The 17,875-nt window shown below is 39.8% G+C and overlaps 1 protein-coding gene across 4 annotated transcripts in view; it reads left to right on the forward strand.

Annotated features, from left to right (window-relative positions):
• The first annotated feature begins 10 nt into the window (after positions 1-10).
• The window catches only part of METTL6 (methyltransferase like 6), a 42,929-nt gene continuing 25,064 nt past the window's right edge, over positions 11-17,875 (forward strand). The window contains exons 1-6 of one of the 4 annotated variants that reach the window (XM_031553957.1): positions 11-99; positions 1,188-1,576; positions 2,206-2,340; positions 2,664-2,834; positions 4,186-4,327; positions 6,918-7,055. In XM_031553957.1, the coding sequence (XP_031409817.1) occupies positions 1,295-1,576; positions 2,206-2,340; positions 2,664-2,834; positions 4,186-4,327; positions 6,918-7,055 (868 nt within the window). In that variant the 5' untranslated portion in view covers positions 11-99; positions 1,188-1,294. Of the gene's footprint in view, positions 1,577-2,205; positions 2,341-2,663; positions 2,835-4,185; positions 4,328-6,917; positions 7,056-17,875 lie in introns of all 4 variants that reach the window. The other 3 variants (XM_031553956.1, XM_031553955.1, XM_031553958.1) reach the window with 3 other exon arrangements.

Raw genomic sequence — 17,875 nt, forward strand, 5'->3', positions numbered from 1 at the left:
CAGGAGCTGCCGCCAGCCTGGGCCGCGCCGGGCAGCGCTGTGCGGGTGTGGGCTGGGTGCGCGCGAGGCTGCTGGAGGAAGGCTGGGCGTCTGAGTGCTGTGAGACTGGACAGGGTTCTGACGGCTCTTTGTTTCCTTTGCCCGTGTTTGTAGTTCGTGCTTGTGTTTGTGTGGTTCTGTTCGTATCACAGATGATAAAATGTCTAAATGAAGCGTTCCTTTATTTATTTATGTATTTATTTTGCTTTAAGTTAGGCACCGCTGCTTCGTTCTCACTTCCATTTTGGAACATGGATGCTCGTTCCTGCCTAGGGTTGCTTGCATTCATATCTGACACGCTTGTGTCGCCTGCGCTTCCCTGGCCATGCTGGATTTAATTCAGTGTGCCGACCTGGGTCTGGATGTTTGCAGAACTAGATTAACTTTTTTGGGATTGGATTTTGGATTCTTGGGTGGAGCTGTGTGGAGCCAGGAGTTGGACGCAGTGATCCTTATGAGTCCTTCCAACTCGGGATATTCTGTGATCAGGGGTAGGGTCTGGATCCCTCCTCAGCCTCCACAGAGCCCTCTTCATTGCTCCATTTTTCTTAAATCCTGGGGGGAAAACAAAACAAAACAAAAAACAAACTGTGATGGTTAAAAGGGTTATGAATACTTGGGAAGAAGCAGGGAAGGAGTGCTCACACAGGCTGGCTGCAGGCATTCTCATCACCATACTGGTTTTGCTCTGTTGCCCAAGTGACTTGGTGCTATAAATGCTGATGTTTCTCTCACTGAGGTGAGAAGAGGAAGGAGAAATGCTAACGCAAGCACAAATTGTTTTACCATCTTGAATGAGACTGTCACCTGTTTATGACTACATTTGTCTTAGGTGTTGCTAACTGGAGTTCTCCAGAACCAAAGCTTTCCTTTTAAGTCAGTTTTAGTGCAAGAAGTTTATAGCTACGCCATCTTTCTCCTGGAAGGTGGGTTTCTACAATGCAAAAAGAAGACCAGTAGAATCTTTTAAGTGTCTTCTTTAGTTCTTACATCAATGGGATTTCATACTCAGTGTTAGCTTGCGTGGAAGAGTTCTGAAATTAAGAGAAGTCAGATGACTTTGCAGTTTGTCAGGTACGATAGATTACCATAAAGCCCTAATCAATATGCATTGTGACTTTTCCTGTTTTTTTTTTTTTTTTCCCCAGTTGCTTTTAGGTATTTAGGAATTTTACCTAAGTTAAGAAATGTACACTGAAGAAAAGAAAATCACCCTCAGGTCTTCAGTGTTTATATCTGTGTGAAAGATTCTAGGATGTTCCATGAAAACACATCAGCAGATTGCTTAACTACAGTAACAACATCTACTGAAGATGGTGCTTTCCAAACAAAAGGCCGTAATACAAGACTCCTTAGCCCAGAAGAAGCAGAGAGACTGGCAAAAGATCGGGTTTTGGTGTCTGACTTCAAACAGCTGAAACTGGAAAAAGAGGCACAGAAGAACTGGGATCTTTTTTACAAGAGAAACAGCACCAACTTCTTCAAAGACAGACACTGGACAACCAGAGAGTTTCAAGAATTAAAAGCATGTCGGGAGGTGAGTTCTATGCACTTCCTCTGTAACTGATGGGATTGATTGTTTTCAAATGATTTAATACTACTTCTAATTAAACCATGAATTTGGGAGCACTAACATGTTATGTGTCCAGTGCTCTGTGCAGTCCCTCTCAATACCAAAGATACCACCTCAGAAACAGGTGCATCAGGTCAATTTAAAATTGGATACTGAGAATGAAATCTAGAACATTTTTTTCTGTGTCCTAAATAGACTGTGATGTTTGAAGTTGGAGCACTTCAAAACACAGCTTTAAGGAAAAGCACCCAGAATTACAGGCTAATTGCAGAACATCGATGAGAGGAATAGTTATTTGCATCTGTTGTTCCTTATATCTGAATGAGATAAGACAGAAATGGTACAACAATCTGTTTAGTCATCTACTCCTCAAGTAATTGAGAAATATTAATGCATTCTAAAAAGATGTGTACTTTGACAAAAATCAAGATTCTTCTTCTGTAGTGTCAAGGTTATTCAATGGATAGCTAATTTCTGAATCAATAGTAATTAAGCTTGATTATTGCTTTTTATATACTGATTGAACAGTGTTTCTGCTGATATCACGAGGAAAACAAAATGATGTGTTTTTTCTTGGCTTTCTTCCACCTCAGTTTGCAGACCAGAAACTGACCATTTTGGAAGCGGGCTGTGGGGTTGGAAACTGCTTATTTCCACTCTTAGAAGAGGATCTGAATATTTTTGCATATGCCTGTGATTTCTCTCCTAGAGCTGTTGAATATGTGAAGGTTGGTGTGATATTTGGAACTTCTTTTAGTGTATTCTTAGAAACTTACACAATTACAAGTTATGGGCTTCCCTTGCCTGTTTATATGAAGAGTAGAACAGAATTGTTTGACCTACGTTTTTCCATGTTGACCTGTAGTATTACGGTCATATATATAAATGAATGTGCTGAAGACTCTGTTTCTTGGGAGCGGTACTATGTTTCTGGCTGTATGGTACCAGCAAAATTTCCCAGGGATGGAAGCTTCCCTTGCTTTTTGTTATTTACTTTTTTGATGTAGTGCTGCTAATTTTCAGTGAAAGCGTGCTCTTTTTGTTCCTGCAGAAAAATGCCTTATATAGTACTGAAAGGTGCAAAGTGTTCCAGTGTGATCTTACCAAAGATGATCTTCTAGAAAATATACCAGCAGATTCTGTGGATGTCGTCACCCTTATATTTGTGCTTTCTGCCATTCATCCTGACAAAATGCATCTTGTCTTGAAGAACATTTACAAGGTAGTCCTTTAACACTTTATTTTACAGTCTTTAAAGCACTTGTATTCTCCTTAGCTTGAAAGTACAATTTTATTCTGAATCCTGGTCTAGTGTATGTTATGAACACAAGAAAATGGTATCTTGCAGCTGTGAGTTTGGGTTTGATGTTGTCTGATACAAGTAATGTTCATGGGTTGCTGAAATGCTTGGTTATGAGGTATAGATGATAGCAAACTAACTGACTTCCAGAATGTGGTAAAACTTGCAGTTAGGATGTTATTGTTATTACTAAACCCGCTTGACCTGCGATGATTTAGAAATGGAGTGCTTGGAGATTAACATTAATGTAGAGAAACTCAGCACCCTGGGCTGCCTGTGTGGGCTGATAGGTAAAGATAGACCCTATCCAGAGGGCAGTTCTAAACGATCACAATTCAAATGGTTTTATGTTCCTAAGATGATCTCAAGTCATACATTGACTGTGGAGTTTCATAGTCAACATGTGTATTTTTTTAATATGAATGTATGTCTGCCTTTGGGCTTTTACATTATCAGATATCCTGCTCCTTTTGTTATCAGTTAGAAAAAGGAATGTTTGATTTTCTTTCTATGTACCTCCCGCTATTTTCTAAAGTTGAGATTGGTTCGTAGCTCGTGCACCTGAAAAGGCTAATTACTGTTTTCTGTATGGAAATGTCTGGCTCATTTAACTCACTTGTAGGTTTCTGTATGAATTTGCAAGTTGCAAATATTCACTTTCTCCTCCAACAAATACAGCTGGTATTGCTGAGGTAGAAAGGTTGCATGTATCAAATATCACAAGTCAGAAAGGGTAGTGAATGTACATTTCTAAACTCTTTATTGCTTGATTCTTTTATCAAAGAGCAATTTAAACAAAAAAAAAAACGAACACCTAACCTGCAACCCATTTTCCCAAAATTGTTCTTTTTTTTCCTTATATTGCACTTTTTTTCCTTCTTGCATTAAAAAAGTTGTGGTTTTCTATATTTTATTTAGCAGAATTGTGTGCTAGATGGTACCTAGCCAGCAAACAAAGCGCCATGTTAGGACTTCATTTTTATTGTTACAGTGTATACATTTTTCTTTCCTCTGTGTTTGAAGAGTGTTGCAGAAAGCTTATTTAATTGTTCAGATATCTTAAGGCAATTCATATTGTAGTGTTCATGGGAAGGAATTCTTTTAAAAGCTAGCAATTCAATTTGTATACAACACTTTTGTTGCATGAGGAATGAATTCAGAATATATATTGCTTGTGTATGGAGTGTGTTAGCATATGTCTTAATAACGTGTGTCTAAGCATGTACACACAAATCCATCTACCTTATTAAAGCATATATGTTTTACATGACAGATATTAAAACCAGGCAAGTGTGTCTTGTTCAGAGACTATGGACTGTATGATCATGCAATGCTCAGGTTTAAATCTGGCAGCAAACTTGGAGAAAACTTCTATGTTAGACAAGATGGGACAAGATCATATTTTTTTACTACAGGTAAGATGCTTTCTTTTCTGTGATCTTCAACTTAAGTTTGATTCAGAGAATTGGTAACATGCCCACAGGAGTTTTGTTTTTGCACAGGTGACTGTCAAATGTTCGTGTACTTCATTTGTCTTCTCTTTTTGTTACTATTTATGGGAGGCTGTTTATTGGATCGACAGGACTTTATGGAGCTGTTACTTCTTTACAAGCTTCATGTGTATTCTATCATGCAACAAGAGCAGAAGTTTCTAAATTTGCTAGATTTCATTCAGATATGCTGTATAAATGAAAAAGAACAAAGTTCAGTAAAAGTTCAATAAAAAATATTTGTGACACAGTTTTGTTGAAGTTATTTCTGGTTATTTGTGAGGTTATTCTTGGTGTGGAAGATGAAGTCTGCCAATAAAGTGTACAGTTTGTAGAGCAGAAACATGACCGAAGGGCTGAGAAGCTTGTACTCAGATCCTATGGAAGTATCTGTGCTCACTGTCCTCTCTTCCTTCATGAAGATGAGGCAAAATAGTGTTTCCATGTGATATAGTATTTTAACAGCTTTTCATTCAGTGCTCTGAATGCTTTATGAAGGATGGTAATTACTGCAGGTTATTGGCTGCTAAATCGAAGCACAGAGACATGAAGGAATTTGTTAAGACTCTCAATATGAACTGGGTTTATAGCTCATCTCTTAACTCCCAATTCTTCATGCTAAACTTTAGTGGACCGTTTCTTCTCCCTATCAAATGTAGGCATTGTGAAATGAAAGCTCTGTGTTTATTTCTGTGGGCTCTTTGTTCCTAGTATGAAGCAAAATATAGCCACTGAAGAGGCCAATTTAAAGCCAAGCAAATGTTCAAATTTTATGACATAATGTATTACCTAATTGCTTCTGATATATAAAAAACATTAATCATGTCAGAGATTTTTCTGTTTTTCACAGGACTATGATGAAATCCTAGATAATGCAGGCTATTCTACAGCTTCATTAAAGCATTTCCAGAGCTGTTATTTACTGAGTGATTTTTAGTTCCACTTTAACAAATTAGCTCTAAAAAAGAGAATGAGTGCTAAAGGGACCAAATAAGAAACTGGCCTATCTATGTAAATTTAAATCCCATTTTATTGTGTGTTAGAATTGTTTCTGAATGAGAAATTCTGTGCTAGTGTGAATGTGTGCTCTGGGGGAATAATTGTGATAGGGAGAGTGAAGAAGGAGGAAGGAAAAAAGTGAACTGATCTTACATTGGTTATGTAGCTGTTGTTGTGCCTTGAGACTATCTGTGACTGTCTCAAAGACCGCCTCTGCTCCAGCTTCTTATTAATTCTGATTGCATTCATCTTACTAATTTGAATGTAAATATTGGTTAATGCTTGAGAATTCCTTTGTTACTAGAAATGTGACTCCATCATTCTTGTACAGTTGGCAACCAGTCCTATTTTTTTAATTTAGCAGAGGCACTATTCTGCTACATCAAGTCATTACTGCATAGAATGATTTGAACAGTGCCCGTGTAGTGTATCTGTCCTCAGATAATGACACTGATGCTCCATGGCAATGAATCCATTCTTCCACTCTTAGATATAATCTTAAATTTGGGGAGGAGTAAATATTTCTAATTCTGATTTTGTTCAATTTACTCATATGAAATTTCAGTTGATGCACAAGTGCTATTTATTAGTATTTCATTAATGAGGATTCTCCATTTTAATTGAACACACACTGTTTATGGCCAGTCCATGTGTTTCCTGTTGGGTTTATGATGACATAAGCCTGCCTTACTGCTGAAATTTGTGGTCCCTTTTACCCTTCTCAACATATCACCTCTTCTACCTCTTCTAGTTCTGGTGCTCCTAAGCCACATGAGCAAAAGTTCAGTATGGCTTAAATTTCCAGAGGAATCACACCTGAAGCAAGGGTGGGAAAAGAAGGATATTGAGTTGTAGCTAATATGACAAGTCAATAGTGTGGGCAGCCCTCTCTGTTGCATAGATCACCTTGTCTGTGAGGCACTTCTGCCATCCCAAAGGGAGATAAGCTTTGAATTGTGGTCTTTTGTGTTTGAGAAATGTCTTCAGTTTGACTTAATGCAGACTTGGTACCACAATAACCACTTTGCTGTTTTTTTCCTTTTTCTACTGAGCAATGGTTTGTGAAGGTCAAGTAACCTAGGTTTTTTCTCAAGCAGAGATGCATTTTCAAGTCTGGATCACTTCTGAAATATTTGAAGTAAGTGCTGTATTCACCTCGTGAAGCCAGCTGTACAACTTGAAAATGCATTGGTGTCAATCACAGGGAGAATTAGAAAGCTCAATAAAAATAAGAGATGTGGCATGTTTTGGAAACTAAACAGTAACTAGCTTAAGTCTCAGTTTTCAGGCTGTTTTGCTTAAGTTGATGTTTCCAAAGGTGTCCTGTATTGATTTTATTCAGTGCAAGTGCAGCAGTCTGCTTGCACAGAACAGCTTGAAATCTAAAGGCACACGTGGTTTTTCCATACTCTAACACATTAGAATGTAAGCTTATAAAAACACTGGCTAGTGCTTTAAAAATAGCAGAAACGTAATTTTTCGTCTAATGTTTTGTTGTTTTTTTTTTCACTTCTAGAGTTCTTGTCTCAGCTCTTCAGGGCAGAGGGATATGAGGAAGTGGTCAATGAATACGTGCACCGAGAAACTGTGAATAGAAAAGAAGATTTGCGTGTTCCAAGAGTTTTTCTTCAAAGCAAATTTCAAAAGCCTTTCAGTAAGACATAAGTTCTTTCTGATTAGCAGTAGTATCAGTGATAGCACATAGTGTTTCCTTGTGGGTGTTCATCTGTTTGGTAATCCATAAATGGCTGCATCCGCTTGGTTTTCATCCTCAGATATGAAATATGAATGTTAATTCTAATTAAAACTTTTAAGATGGTTTTGCAAAGCAGGAAACTTGATGAGTACCTGTATTCCTGTTTTTAAAGTAAATCCTCTGCAGCACTGCCAGGTGAAACTGATTTTAAAAATGTTTGTTCTAGTTTTTCTTATTAACTGGCGCAATCACTATTTCCAATTTTATTAAAAATTATTTTTAAATAAGCATTCTTTTTCTATCACTTGTTTATGATGACGTCTTAATATTACAGTATTTCATCTTTCCATTTCTCCTATGAAGTAAGGTTGAGGGAACTGGAATTGTTTAGCTTGGAGAAGAGAAGGCTCTGGGGGGACCTCATTGTAGCCTTCCAATACTTGAAGGGAGAGTATAAACAGGAGAGGGAACAGCTGTTTACAAGGGTGGATAGTGATAGGAAAAGGGGGAATGGTTTTAAACTGAGATGGGAGGTTTAGGTTAGGTATTAGGAGGAAGTTTTTCACTCAGGGTGGTGATGCACTGGAACAGGTTGCCCAAGGAGGTTGTGGATGCCCCATCCCTGGAGGCATTCAAGGTTGGATGTGGCTCTGGGCAGCTTGGTCTAGTGATTGACCACCAAGGCAGTTGAAACTAGATGATCTTTATGGTCCTTTTCAACCCAGGTCATTCATGATCTTCTTTCAGCATTTGTAGGGCTTCTAAGTATGATTTCTCAGGTGCAAGAATGAAATGGACTCAGTGAGGGATACTTTTAAGTTGCTTCAGTATTTTAATCTTTTTAATGTACTCAGCATTTTGCTATTTTATATGAACGTATGTAAACATATGTTCCTAATTTTATACTTGAAGGAAATTGTTAAAGAAACAATTTTTCTTTATCCCTAATTAATTTCATATGTTCTTCCTTTGCTGAGCCAAAGCAGTCAAGGTTTTGCAATTCAGTTTCCCCTTTGGAACGAAAATTTGTAAGCTAGAAGTACTTTATTTTACATTAAGTATATTCCGCTTCTCCTTTCCTGAGCAGAGGTCTTAACTCTTCTCTGTCACTCTCAGAAAAGTGTTGGTCTTTGCTTTTTCTGTCACTAACAGGGATGCTGATGTTATGCCTCAGTCTGTCAGAGTCCTGACTGCTTGAAGGGAATTTTTCTTTTCCCTTTGATGGCCCTGGCTCCTTGTAATGCAGAGCCACTTGTTCTTGGATGATATCTGAAAAACATGTCTGCATCTTTAATCTACATTTTGACCAGCTACTCTGCAGCAGGGGAAGTATCTGGTGACTTGTGCAATTGGCAGCAGTGGTAATGTATTGCACACAAGTTGCAAGAAGGGAAATTTCAGAGAGATACTATCTTTTCGGGTGGTTTGTTTTGTTTTTTGTTGTTTTTTTTTTGCTGGGAGGAGTGGGGAAGATGTGTGCAGGCAGATGTTGGGACAGGGCCAGAGAGGCGTGGAGCCTCCTTACTTGGGAATACACAGAAGTTGACTGGGCAAGGCCTTGAGCAACCTGCTTGAGAATGGCTCTAAGCAGGGATTTGATCTCTTGTGGCATAAATTACTCAGGTTGTTGCTCCACTCAACTCATGTGTTATTAGATGACACATGCATCTGATACAGATCAAAGGTGTTTGTTTATCTTTGACAACTATGCAATGTGTGATACTGAATTTTTTTTTTCAGCACTTACACTGACTCTGTAGGCATGGAGGAAAAGAAGTGATATCTTTTTCAGTGTAAGGCCTATTGCTGTTACAAAGTTAACCAGTCAGATTTTTTGAACAAATGTGAGCTGGTCAGAGGTCTTATACAGTTGAGATGATTGTAAATAGATTTTCAGGAGATCATTGCTTTGTTTCAGGGCTTTACAGCTTTTTTTTGTTTGTTTTGGTTTCTTTTTCTTCTTTTTTTTTTTGTTTTTGTTTTTTGTTATCTGCTAGCATAAGCCCCAAAGCTGGATTTATTGTACAATCAAACTTGGGCCTCAGTGGAAAAAGAGATTAAGCAACACAATTCTTACGACTCTTTGAGGATGGTTATAATATGACATCTCCTTATTTTACGGAGAGTATCATCCTGGGATTTATGTATTACTGATTCCCTGCTGTGCAATCCATTAGCACTTTCTGCTATACAAGTAATAAATGTCTAGTAACATTTACAATAAATGGAAAAAATATTAGAAAGGGATATAACATTTTGATAGCATTATTATAATCTAAGCAATCATCGTTTTGTAGCTTCCCTCAGCAAATGTTAATCTTTGCTACAGCAGCTTTGCTCTGATTGGATGTAGCTCTGTTGGCTTTAGAGCAGTTTGGACTCTGCAACTCCAGGTGTCCTACAGGGCTGGATGCTTGGTCCTTTCAGAGAGATGACACATAAATGAGGCTGAAGGATTGCCTATCATGGTTTCTCATCACTTCAGCATTCCTCAAAATAGGCAAGTATTAAAAAAATATTAGTCAGAAGTTTTCAAGTTTGAGTCAACTCAATAGACTTAGCTGCAGATAGCAATTAACTTCCTTTTTCACTATGAACTAACTAAGCATTTCCTGAACAGCAGTGTACCATTTAGTGGCTGTAGCTTCAGTACTTTAGTACAATTCTTCTGAAGGAACTGTTGTCACTTTTTGTATAGGACACATTCAAAGGAAAGTAGTAGTAGTATTTTTTGTTCTCATTTAGTCTCAATTCCAGTCAGACCTTGAAAATGAAATCTTTATTACTCTACCATGCTACCCTGCTGGAAAAGCTTTCAGCTATAATGGTCATAACACAGAGGTGGTTTTGAGATGACTGGTCTCTATACCTCTGCTTCAGTGCACTCCAAATCATTGCAAGCATTTTTAACTGTGGTAAAGTTTGAGGAAGTCGAGGGAGCTTTAAGAAGTCATCACATGAGATGTGATAACTGATGGGATGCATGTGTCTGCTGTTGTGCTGAAAAAAGCACTATGCACTGACCCCTTCAGCCTTTACCAAGCCTATGCAAGGTCACCAGAGACAGTCAATAAGGACAGATGTACCTGGAATAGTCTCAAAATTTTCCTGCAGTTATGGAATCCTAAACATCACTCTCCTCTGTGAGATTCTCCAGTGTCCTCTACTGGAATTGAACAGCATGTGTTAAGAGAATTTATTAGAACAAAGGCTGATGGTGAGCTTTTACTGTGGGGAGGCACACAGATACATTGCTTGCACAGATAAAAGCTACTAGCCAGGTAAGATGATTCATTAGAGAACTCTTTTCCTACTTCCAACATTCATTGTGTTTGCACTGAGGAGAATACGCTACTGCTGTGAAATTGAGGAACGTAAGGGCATGAGGAAAGTGCATGTGATTTTTTTGAAAAGACTCTTGATCTTGTGCGCCTCTACATAAATGATCCTAGGTTAGGAACATCTACCCTTCTGTAAGTCATAAGTCTCATCTTAAGAAAATTTGATTTGATTTTGAAGGTCTTTGCCAAAGACACAGGTAAAGCCGAATATGTTGAAAGATTTAGAAAAGCAGCTGTGTGACTGAAAAAATATATCCAGGTTTATTCTTCTGGTTTGACTTCTAAGGTGCTTAATACTTCACAGTCATTTCAGTGCTTTTTCAGAGTTCCTGCCATTCTGTGCTGTGTTATCCTTTGTCAAGCTAAGTGTGCCCTATCAACACCAGCTCAAGTTTACAACATCTGTACTACCTAGTGAACTTGCATCTGAAATAGTGGAGGGTACTCAAAGGAAAATTCACAGAACAGACAAGCCTACCATCTAGGCTCCATTTGGTGTTTTTCTACAATCACCTTCTTTTGACCCCCAACTATCTGTAGTAGATTTTATATACTACATGCCTGTGGGATTGTTGTACAGCTGACACTTAAGGATTTTGTTGCTACTTTTAAAAAATTGTTTTTAATTTTTTTTTCTAGCTTTAGCTTCAGGTTTCTATGTGAAAGGTGAAATTTCTGTCATCTAACACAGGCCTTTTAAATATACCAGATTCTGATGCTGTTATGTTAGAACCATATTATTCAAAGGAAGGAGAAAAGAGAGCTGTTTCCTGTGCTAATACAATAGAGCATGGTTGTCCAACCCTTTGGCTTGCCTGGGCCACACTGAGTGAACAGGAATTGTCTTGGGCCCTTGAAGCAAAAATGCTGTCATGGCTTGGACCTGTGATTGAGCACCTGGTGGAAAGGCAGGGCCAACCCAGAGGAGCTCAGGTGCCAGCAATGCACATGAATGACCAGAACAGGTGGAGCCAGGATTCACCCCTTCCTAAACCTCATTTAAGGGTTGGCAGTGTAGGCAAAAGAGACTTCTGCGTATCTGAGGCCTTTTGAAGGTAAGTAGCTTTTATTTATTTATTTATTTATTTATTATTTTTGTGTCTATTGCTGTTGCATTTGAGTGAATCCTCACTTACTGCGGCCTGGGATTTTGCTGCTCTGCTATCACTGTTGTACTTTCCATCATGTTACGCTTGGTGACTGAGATAGATGTGACAGCGGTGCATGAATTTAGTATGGATTATCTTGAAAGCATAATGCATTGGTTGGTTTCTGGGATCCTAGTACCCCAAAGAGGGAGCTCTTGGGGGAAACTCCAGGATTCCTGGGTTCCCTATGGCTGTGTGCTTCATGGGTTATTGAAGAATAACCCATATTATGAAGAATAGGGACTCAATTTTCAGTCAACATAAATACATCACCTGCAAATTTTGAAATGGAATGTACAGAGTTGCAATTAAATATTAGATTCAAAGAAAATTCTAGTCATGCTTTTCTGACCAGAGAGAAACACTCTTCGCAATCACACCTTCATGGCTGCTGTTAGTCAGCATATCAAAGCGCATGAAATCACTTGTCGTAGCTTGAGCTTGCCACAATTTAAGATTCATTTTGAATGCTGCTATGATTTGAAACATGGCACAAATGATTCTCACCTTGAAGATGTTGAAAATTACAAAATTTGTCAGTACTGTGCAAGTATTCTGGATATTTCTTCCACCGTGAACATGTTGGCTTATTAAATTGCTTTATAAAATAACACAAGCCCAGGTTTAATAATTAAATACAAAAACCTGAGTATCTGCTTCATAACAAAATACAATTATCTTCACAGACATGCACAGTGTAGGTGGGTTGAAATATTATTGGCAATCACTATGCTACTTGCCAACTGGCACTACACATGTAATGTGCAATACATGTGGGTTTGGATTTGATGGGGGGTGTGTGTGTGTGGTGGTGGTGCTGAAAGGCAGAGTCAGCCCTTCAAGAGGCTGCCCTCCCCTTCCCCCCCTTCCCAGCACCATTAGCACAGCTTGTACTCCTTTTTGATAAATTAAACTTGAAAAAAAGACTGCTCTGCAGACAGTCTCATTCTTATCCAACATGGAGCTGGTGCTGCCATGTGCAACTGTCCCTCCATGGAGGGATTTAATAGATGTGTTCATGTGCCACTTGGGGACATGGCTCAGTACATGAGCATCCAACCTTTGGGTTTGTCCAGGCTGCTCTGAGTGAGGAAGAATTGTCGTGAGCTGCATATAAAATATACCATGTAGTTAAAGTATGTAACTAACAAAACTTTGTTTTAGAATATTTTTTTTATTAAAACATAAAGAGCAACAAAAACAAAACAGTGGGTTATTTGACATAGTTTTTGTGACACTAATGTATCAGTCTGGTTTGGTGGCTCTGGCTGCAACTTTCAGTGAGTTCCTAAGGTGTTTATCAGAGATTTTTTTTGGTGGTGTTTTACTCTTCCTTTGATTCATCCTTGAAAACAGTCATTTACAAATGTATGTACAGCCAAAAAGTAATGCCATGCATAAGGTGTGATAGCAAAGCAAGGGGTGTATTCCCTCTGGTCAAATGAGGCTTATAAAGGTCTGGTAAAGAAACATGATCAGATTGTTGAGTTGATTGCAGCTTTACACATTCCATTTGAAAATTAGTAAGTAATGTATTCATGTCAACTGGGCAAGGAATCACAACTCTGGCAAAAAATTGACAATTTTTTTTCAGTGTTCTTGAAACTTATTCTCAGATTCCTTTTTGAAAACAGACAGCACAGCTGCATATCTTCCACTAGTTACAGGACTGTGTTCAGTCAGCATATCAAAAAGCACACCATTATTTGGCAAAACTTGTGTCAGCACTGTCCTGTGCCCTCCCCATGTCCCAGTGTCAGCCCAGGCAGTGTTGATCACACACTGCTGTGTGGTTGCTCTTGAGCCAGGCCACTTGGTGGGGCAGAGCCACCACCATGATGGCACGGGGTAGGGGGCAGCAAACTTAGTAACAAAACAGTTTGAAGAATATACAAAACTTTTGCAGCTGTCCTTTTCTGAACTACCTTCAGAAAGATTATTCTGAAACCTGTTTATCCTGGAGAACAGTAGATGAGAAGGGATCAGCTGCTATAAATCACTAAATGGTGTGAGTCATGTGGATGGAGCCAGCCTCTTCTCGTTAATGTGTAATGATAGGATAAGGAGTGATGGCCTAAAACTAGAACACAGGAAGTTCCATACAAATGTGAGGAAGGACTTCTTCACATGAGGGTAACAGAACACTGGAACAGTGTGGGGTTGTGGAGTCTCCTTCTCTGGAGATATTCAAGACCCACACAAAATCTTTTTTTGTGTGACCTGCTACAGGGAACCTGCTTCAGCAGGGGCTTGGACTGGATGATCCCCAGAGGACCCTTCCAACCCCTATGATTCAGTGACCAGCTGACTTCAGTATCTAAATGCTCAATTGGCACTCAGCAGTCTGGAATGCTCTATTATATCCATTAGGACTTGTCCTGGTTTGTCACCTCTTGTCTAGATGAATGTTAAATGCTTACTGTAAGGTGAATATGCAGAGGATACGCAGATATTTTTTTTCCCCTGCTCTGCTCAGTCAGATACAGTTTGACTGAGCAAAGGAGTGGCATTTAGAATTTTGTTCGCAAGATGGCAGTAGCCACTAACCACAGCACTACCTTACTTTTAACCCTCGTGCTCAGCTGTTGTCTTGGCATTTAATGCAGTGTAGGAAGAGCTGGTAATGGTTATATATGGACTAGACAGCCTGAGTCTTTTATGTGGTTAAGTCATCTTTTTCTCTAATTAAATAGCTCCTGGATCTTCAGGAAGGAAAGCAAAAGGTATTTAAAGAAAACATAGTATTTTAGCAATGCTTGTTATTGAGAAAGAATGTTCTTAGAATGTGAGGGAGGCTAAAGTGAAATACTATCAGCTGGTAATAGCAGCTGGGATTCTAATTATCTCTACCTACGAGGCAGTGATTTGTTGCATTGACAATTTGCAGGTTGTTCCTGTAGAATCTGATTCCTGCTAAACTGTTGCCGTAGAAACTGCAGCAATTTAAGATAACAGCTTTCAAAGCTTTGAAGCGCAGTGCCTTAATGAGATATTTTATCAACTTCTCAAAGATATTGGACAAATCTCTGTATGAATTGTTCCTGTTTTCTTCCTACAGCCACCAGAGCTGAGTAAGGTGCAGGGGACCAGAGAGGTTGTGTCTCTTCCATTATTTACTGTGTTGAACTCCGCTATAGTGTTACTTGCCATTTTGCAGTTTCTGCTACTGTAGTAATCCCTATTTTTGTCTCCAGCAAACCTTCTCACTTAAAAGGAAGCACAGAATAAAATTTCATTTACCTCTTCCTGGCTTTACATCTCATTTTAAACACTGTGTTCAGTGTAATTGCTACTAGGCAGCACAAATAAGCTAATGCTGCCTAACCCACATTTTATGCAACAGTAATTCTTCTGGATATTTAATATCTGAATTATTGTAAACGCTAATCATCTGTCACTGCAGAAACCTAATTGGTTTAAAAACAAAAAAAAGAGAGAAGCAGATTCTCTCTATGCCTTTCTTGGAACATTCATGGGTAGACAGTAATAAGACAAGGGTGAATGGTTTTAAACTAAAAAGGGGAATATTTAGGTTAGATGTCAGGGGAAATTTTTTCACTGAGAGGGTGGTGAGGCAGTGGCACAACTGCCCATAGAAGCTGTGGGCCCCATCCCTGGAGGTTCTCAAGGCTGGGTTGAATGGGGCCCTGGGCAGCCTGATGCACTGACTGATTAAGTGGTTGGCAATCCTGCCCACGCCAGAGGGCTGGAACTACATAATTTTCGAGTTCCCTTCCAACTCGATCCATTCTATGATTCTATGCATGTTCATTATATGTACAGACTGAGAGAGCAGCAGACCAAGAGGTAAAGCCAGCTTTAAAACCAGGGTGCTGGTGTAGTTGGGCTGGTCTTAAGGTATTCATGTTCAGGTTAACTCAAGCTGCTGGAGTGTTACAGAGCTGTAATACTACGGAGCTTCCTTGTTTGGATCAGGCTTGTGTTCAGCCTTGGCATCTCTTCTGGTAGGCTGTGAAGCAGTACCAGAGAAGGGATGCTGAGTTGGATCTGGACTGCGGTGTTCCTGTTGGCAGATTGCTCTTGTCATTGCCTACATCTTGGAGTAGCCAACCTGCAAGACTGAAGGATGAAACCTGCTTTCCCCTGTGCTTGCACCATGCTAGCTACTAAGAGCCAACAGCCATACAGCCCTGCAAGAGTGATTCTAAAGCTGTCCTCTGCCCTTTAATTAACAGGTTGTACCATCCTGGCATATACTCACTGAGGCTGCATCCAAAACAGTTATGGTCAGCACTGGTATCCCAGCCATCCTGGGATACTCCCTGGCACCAGGCAGGGCAGTGGAATGGACGACAATTTGTACCCCAGATGTCCTTTTTCTGATAGTGCTTTGCTCAGATCCCAGCATCACAGTCGTGTTCCTAGTGTGAAACTGGGAACAAAAGGCAACTAACTGGAGGCCTACGGAGTGGTTGCTCTCTCCTCTTTTCACAGAAGTTGGATGGAAGCATGACTGTTCTGTGTTTGCAGCTGCCTCTGAGACTGTGCTGGGGTATTGTACCCTTGAGAAACTGGCAAAAGCAGTTGGAGTTGGATGCAGTGCAGTGGCTCACATTGTTCCAGGCTGAGAAATTTGGGTTCATTCACTTGGTAAAGGTGAATGTGGCCAGGCTTCTTGGCCATGTGTGACTTGTTCAGCAGATGGTACCTGGAGTATAATGGATTAAGAAAATGTTCTGAGTGGGAAAAACGGCACAGTTAAAAATGCAACTGCAGTTGACATTTTGTGGAAGAAAAGAGGCCAACTGACAGGGTCTTATATGCAGGCTGTGGGTATGGCCAAAACAAAGACAATCTTTTTTTTTTTCTGGCAATAGTCCTGAATCATTTGACATGTCTCAATTTTGAGGCATGCTTCACTCTCCAAGATTGGTTCCAAGGTAGAAACCAAATGAAGATGAGAGGGAAGGATTTTTGTATTTTTAGTGTGGAACCATAGAGTGCCTTAGGTTGGAAGGGACCTAAAAGCCCTCCTGGCTCCAACCCTGCCATGGGCAGGGCTGCTGCCCACCAGCTCAGGCTGCCTGGAGCCCCATCTAACCTGGCCTTGAGTGCTCCAGGGATGGGGCACCATGGCTTCTCTGGCCAGCTGTGCCAGGGCTTCATCACCATCTGAGTAAATAATTTCTTCAAAACTTCTAACCTAAATCTACGTCTCCCCTCTTTTATCTTAAAGCCATTCCCCCTTGTCCTAGCACTATCAGATAGTGTAAAAAGTTGGTTCCCCTTCTGCTTATAAGCTCCCTTCAAGTGCTAGAAGTAGTATGGGAACACAAAATAAAAATGGAAACAGAGAAACCAGTTTTTCCAACTGAGGTAGTTGGTATAGTCCCTGATACATCGATTGGGATCTGAAACAAATCAACCTGAGAAAGATTATGAGAATGCAAAACCAAACAATTATGTAGATCAGTTGTAATTTGCAAGGTGGAGTGAAGTGCCCAGACCAAATTACAAAATATATGAAGGATGAACAATCTTCAACACTGAATACAGTACAAAATTACAAATATTGATCTAATGCAGACAGGTGTGCCGGAACTCAAAACTGGATTCTCATGAAACAAAATGTGGTGAACATTGCAAGCCAAGATAGTGCAGCCTTTAAGAGAATACAAGTATGTTGGTGGGTTGTATCACTTGCTAGTGCCAACAGTGCGTGCAGCATGGACTGCAGAGTGGGGAGCTTCAGAAAGGAAGAAGTAAATAATGCTTCAGCCAAAGCTGTGCAGACTCACCTTTCTAAAACAAATGGAACACTGGAACAGGCTGCCCTGGGAGGTTGTGGAGTTTCCTTCTCTGGAGATATTCAAGACCCACCTGAACACCTACTTGTGTGACCTGCTGTAGGGAACCTGCTTTGGCAGGGAGATGGACTCGATGATCTCTGGAGGTTCCTTCCAACCCCTCCGATTCTGTGATTCTGTGAAATAGGATGTGTTAACAGAGAGTTAGCCTGTGGGACACAGACCAGTATAACATCATAAACAGGAATATCAACATTGAGAGTGTTGATAAGCCAGAAGAGAAACAGATAAAGCCTTAGTGATAATGGTAAGACATATGAAAGGAGTATCTAGATAAACTGTGATTTGGCACTGTTACAGTTTTCTAGGGGGTGAGAGGGAGGAGGGCAGTAATTGCTAATGAGTCTGGGACTCACCTAATAGTTGACCTCCTCAAATGGGTATGCCTGCTAGAGAGATGGGGCAAAAAATGATGATAAAAGAATTTGAGAATGCCTTCATAGGATCAGTCTGTTTTTAAA

Source organism: Meleagris gallopavo, chromosome 6, assembly GCF_000146605.3.
Source record: "Meleagris gallopavo isolate NT-WF06-2002-E0010 breed Aviagen turkey brand Nicholas breeding stock chromosome 6, Turkey_5.1, whole genome shotgun sequence".
Lineage (NCBI taxonomy): Eukaryota > Metazoa > Chordata > Aves > Galliformes > Phasianidae > Meleagris > Meleagris gallopavo.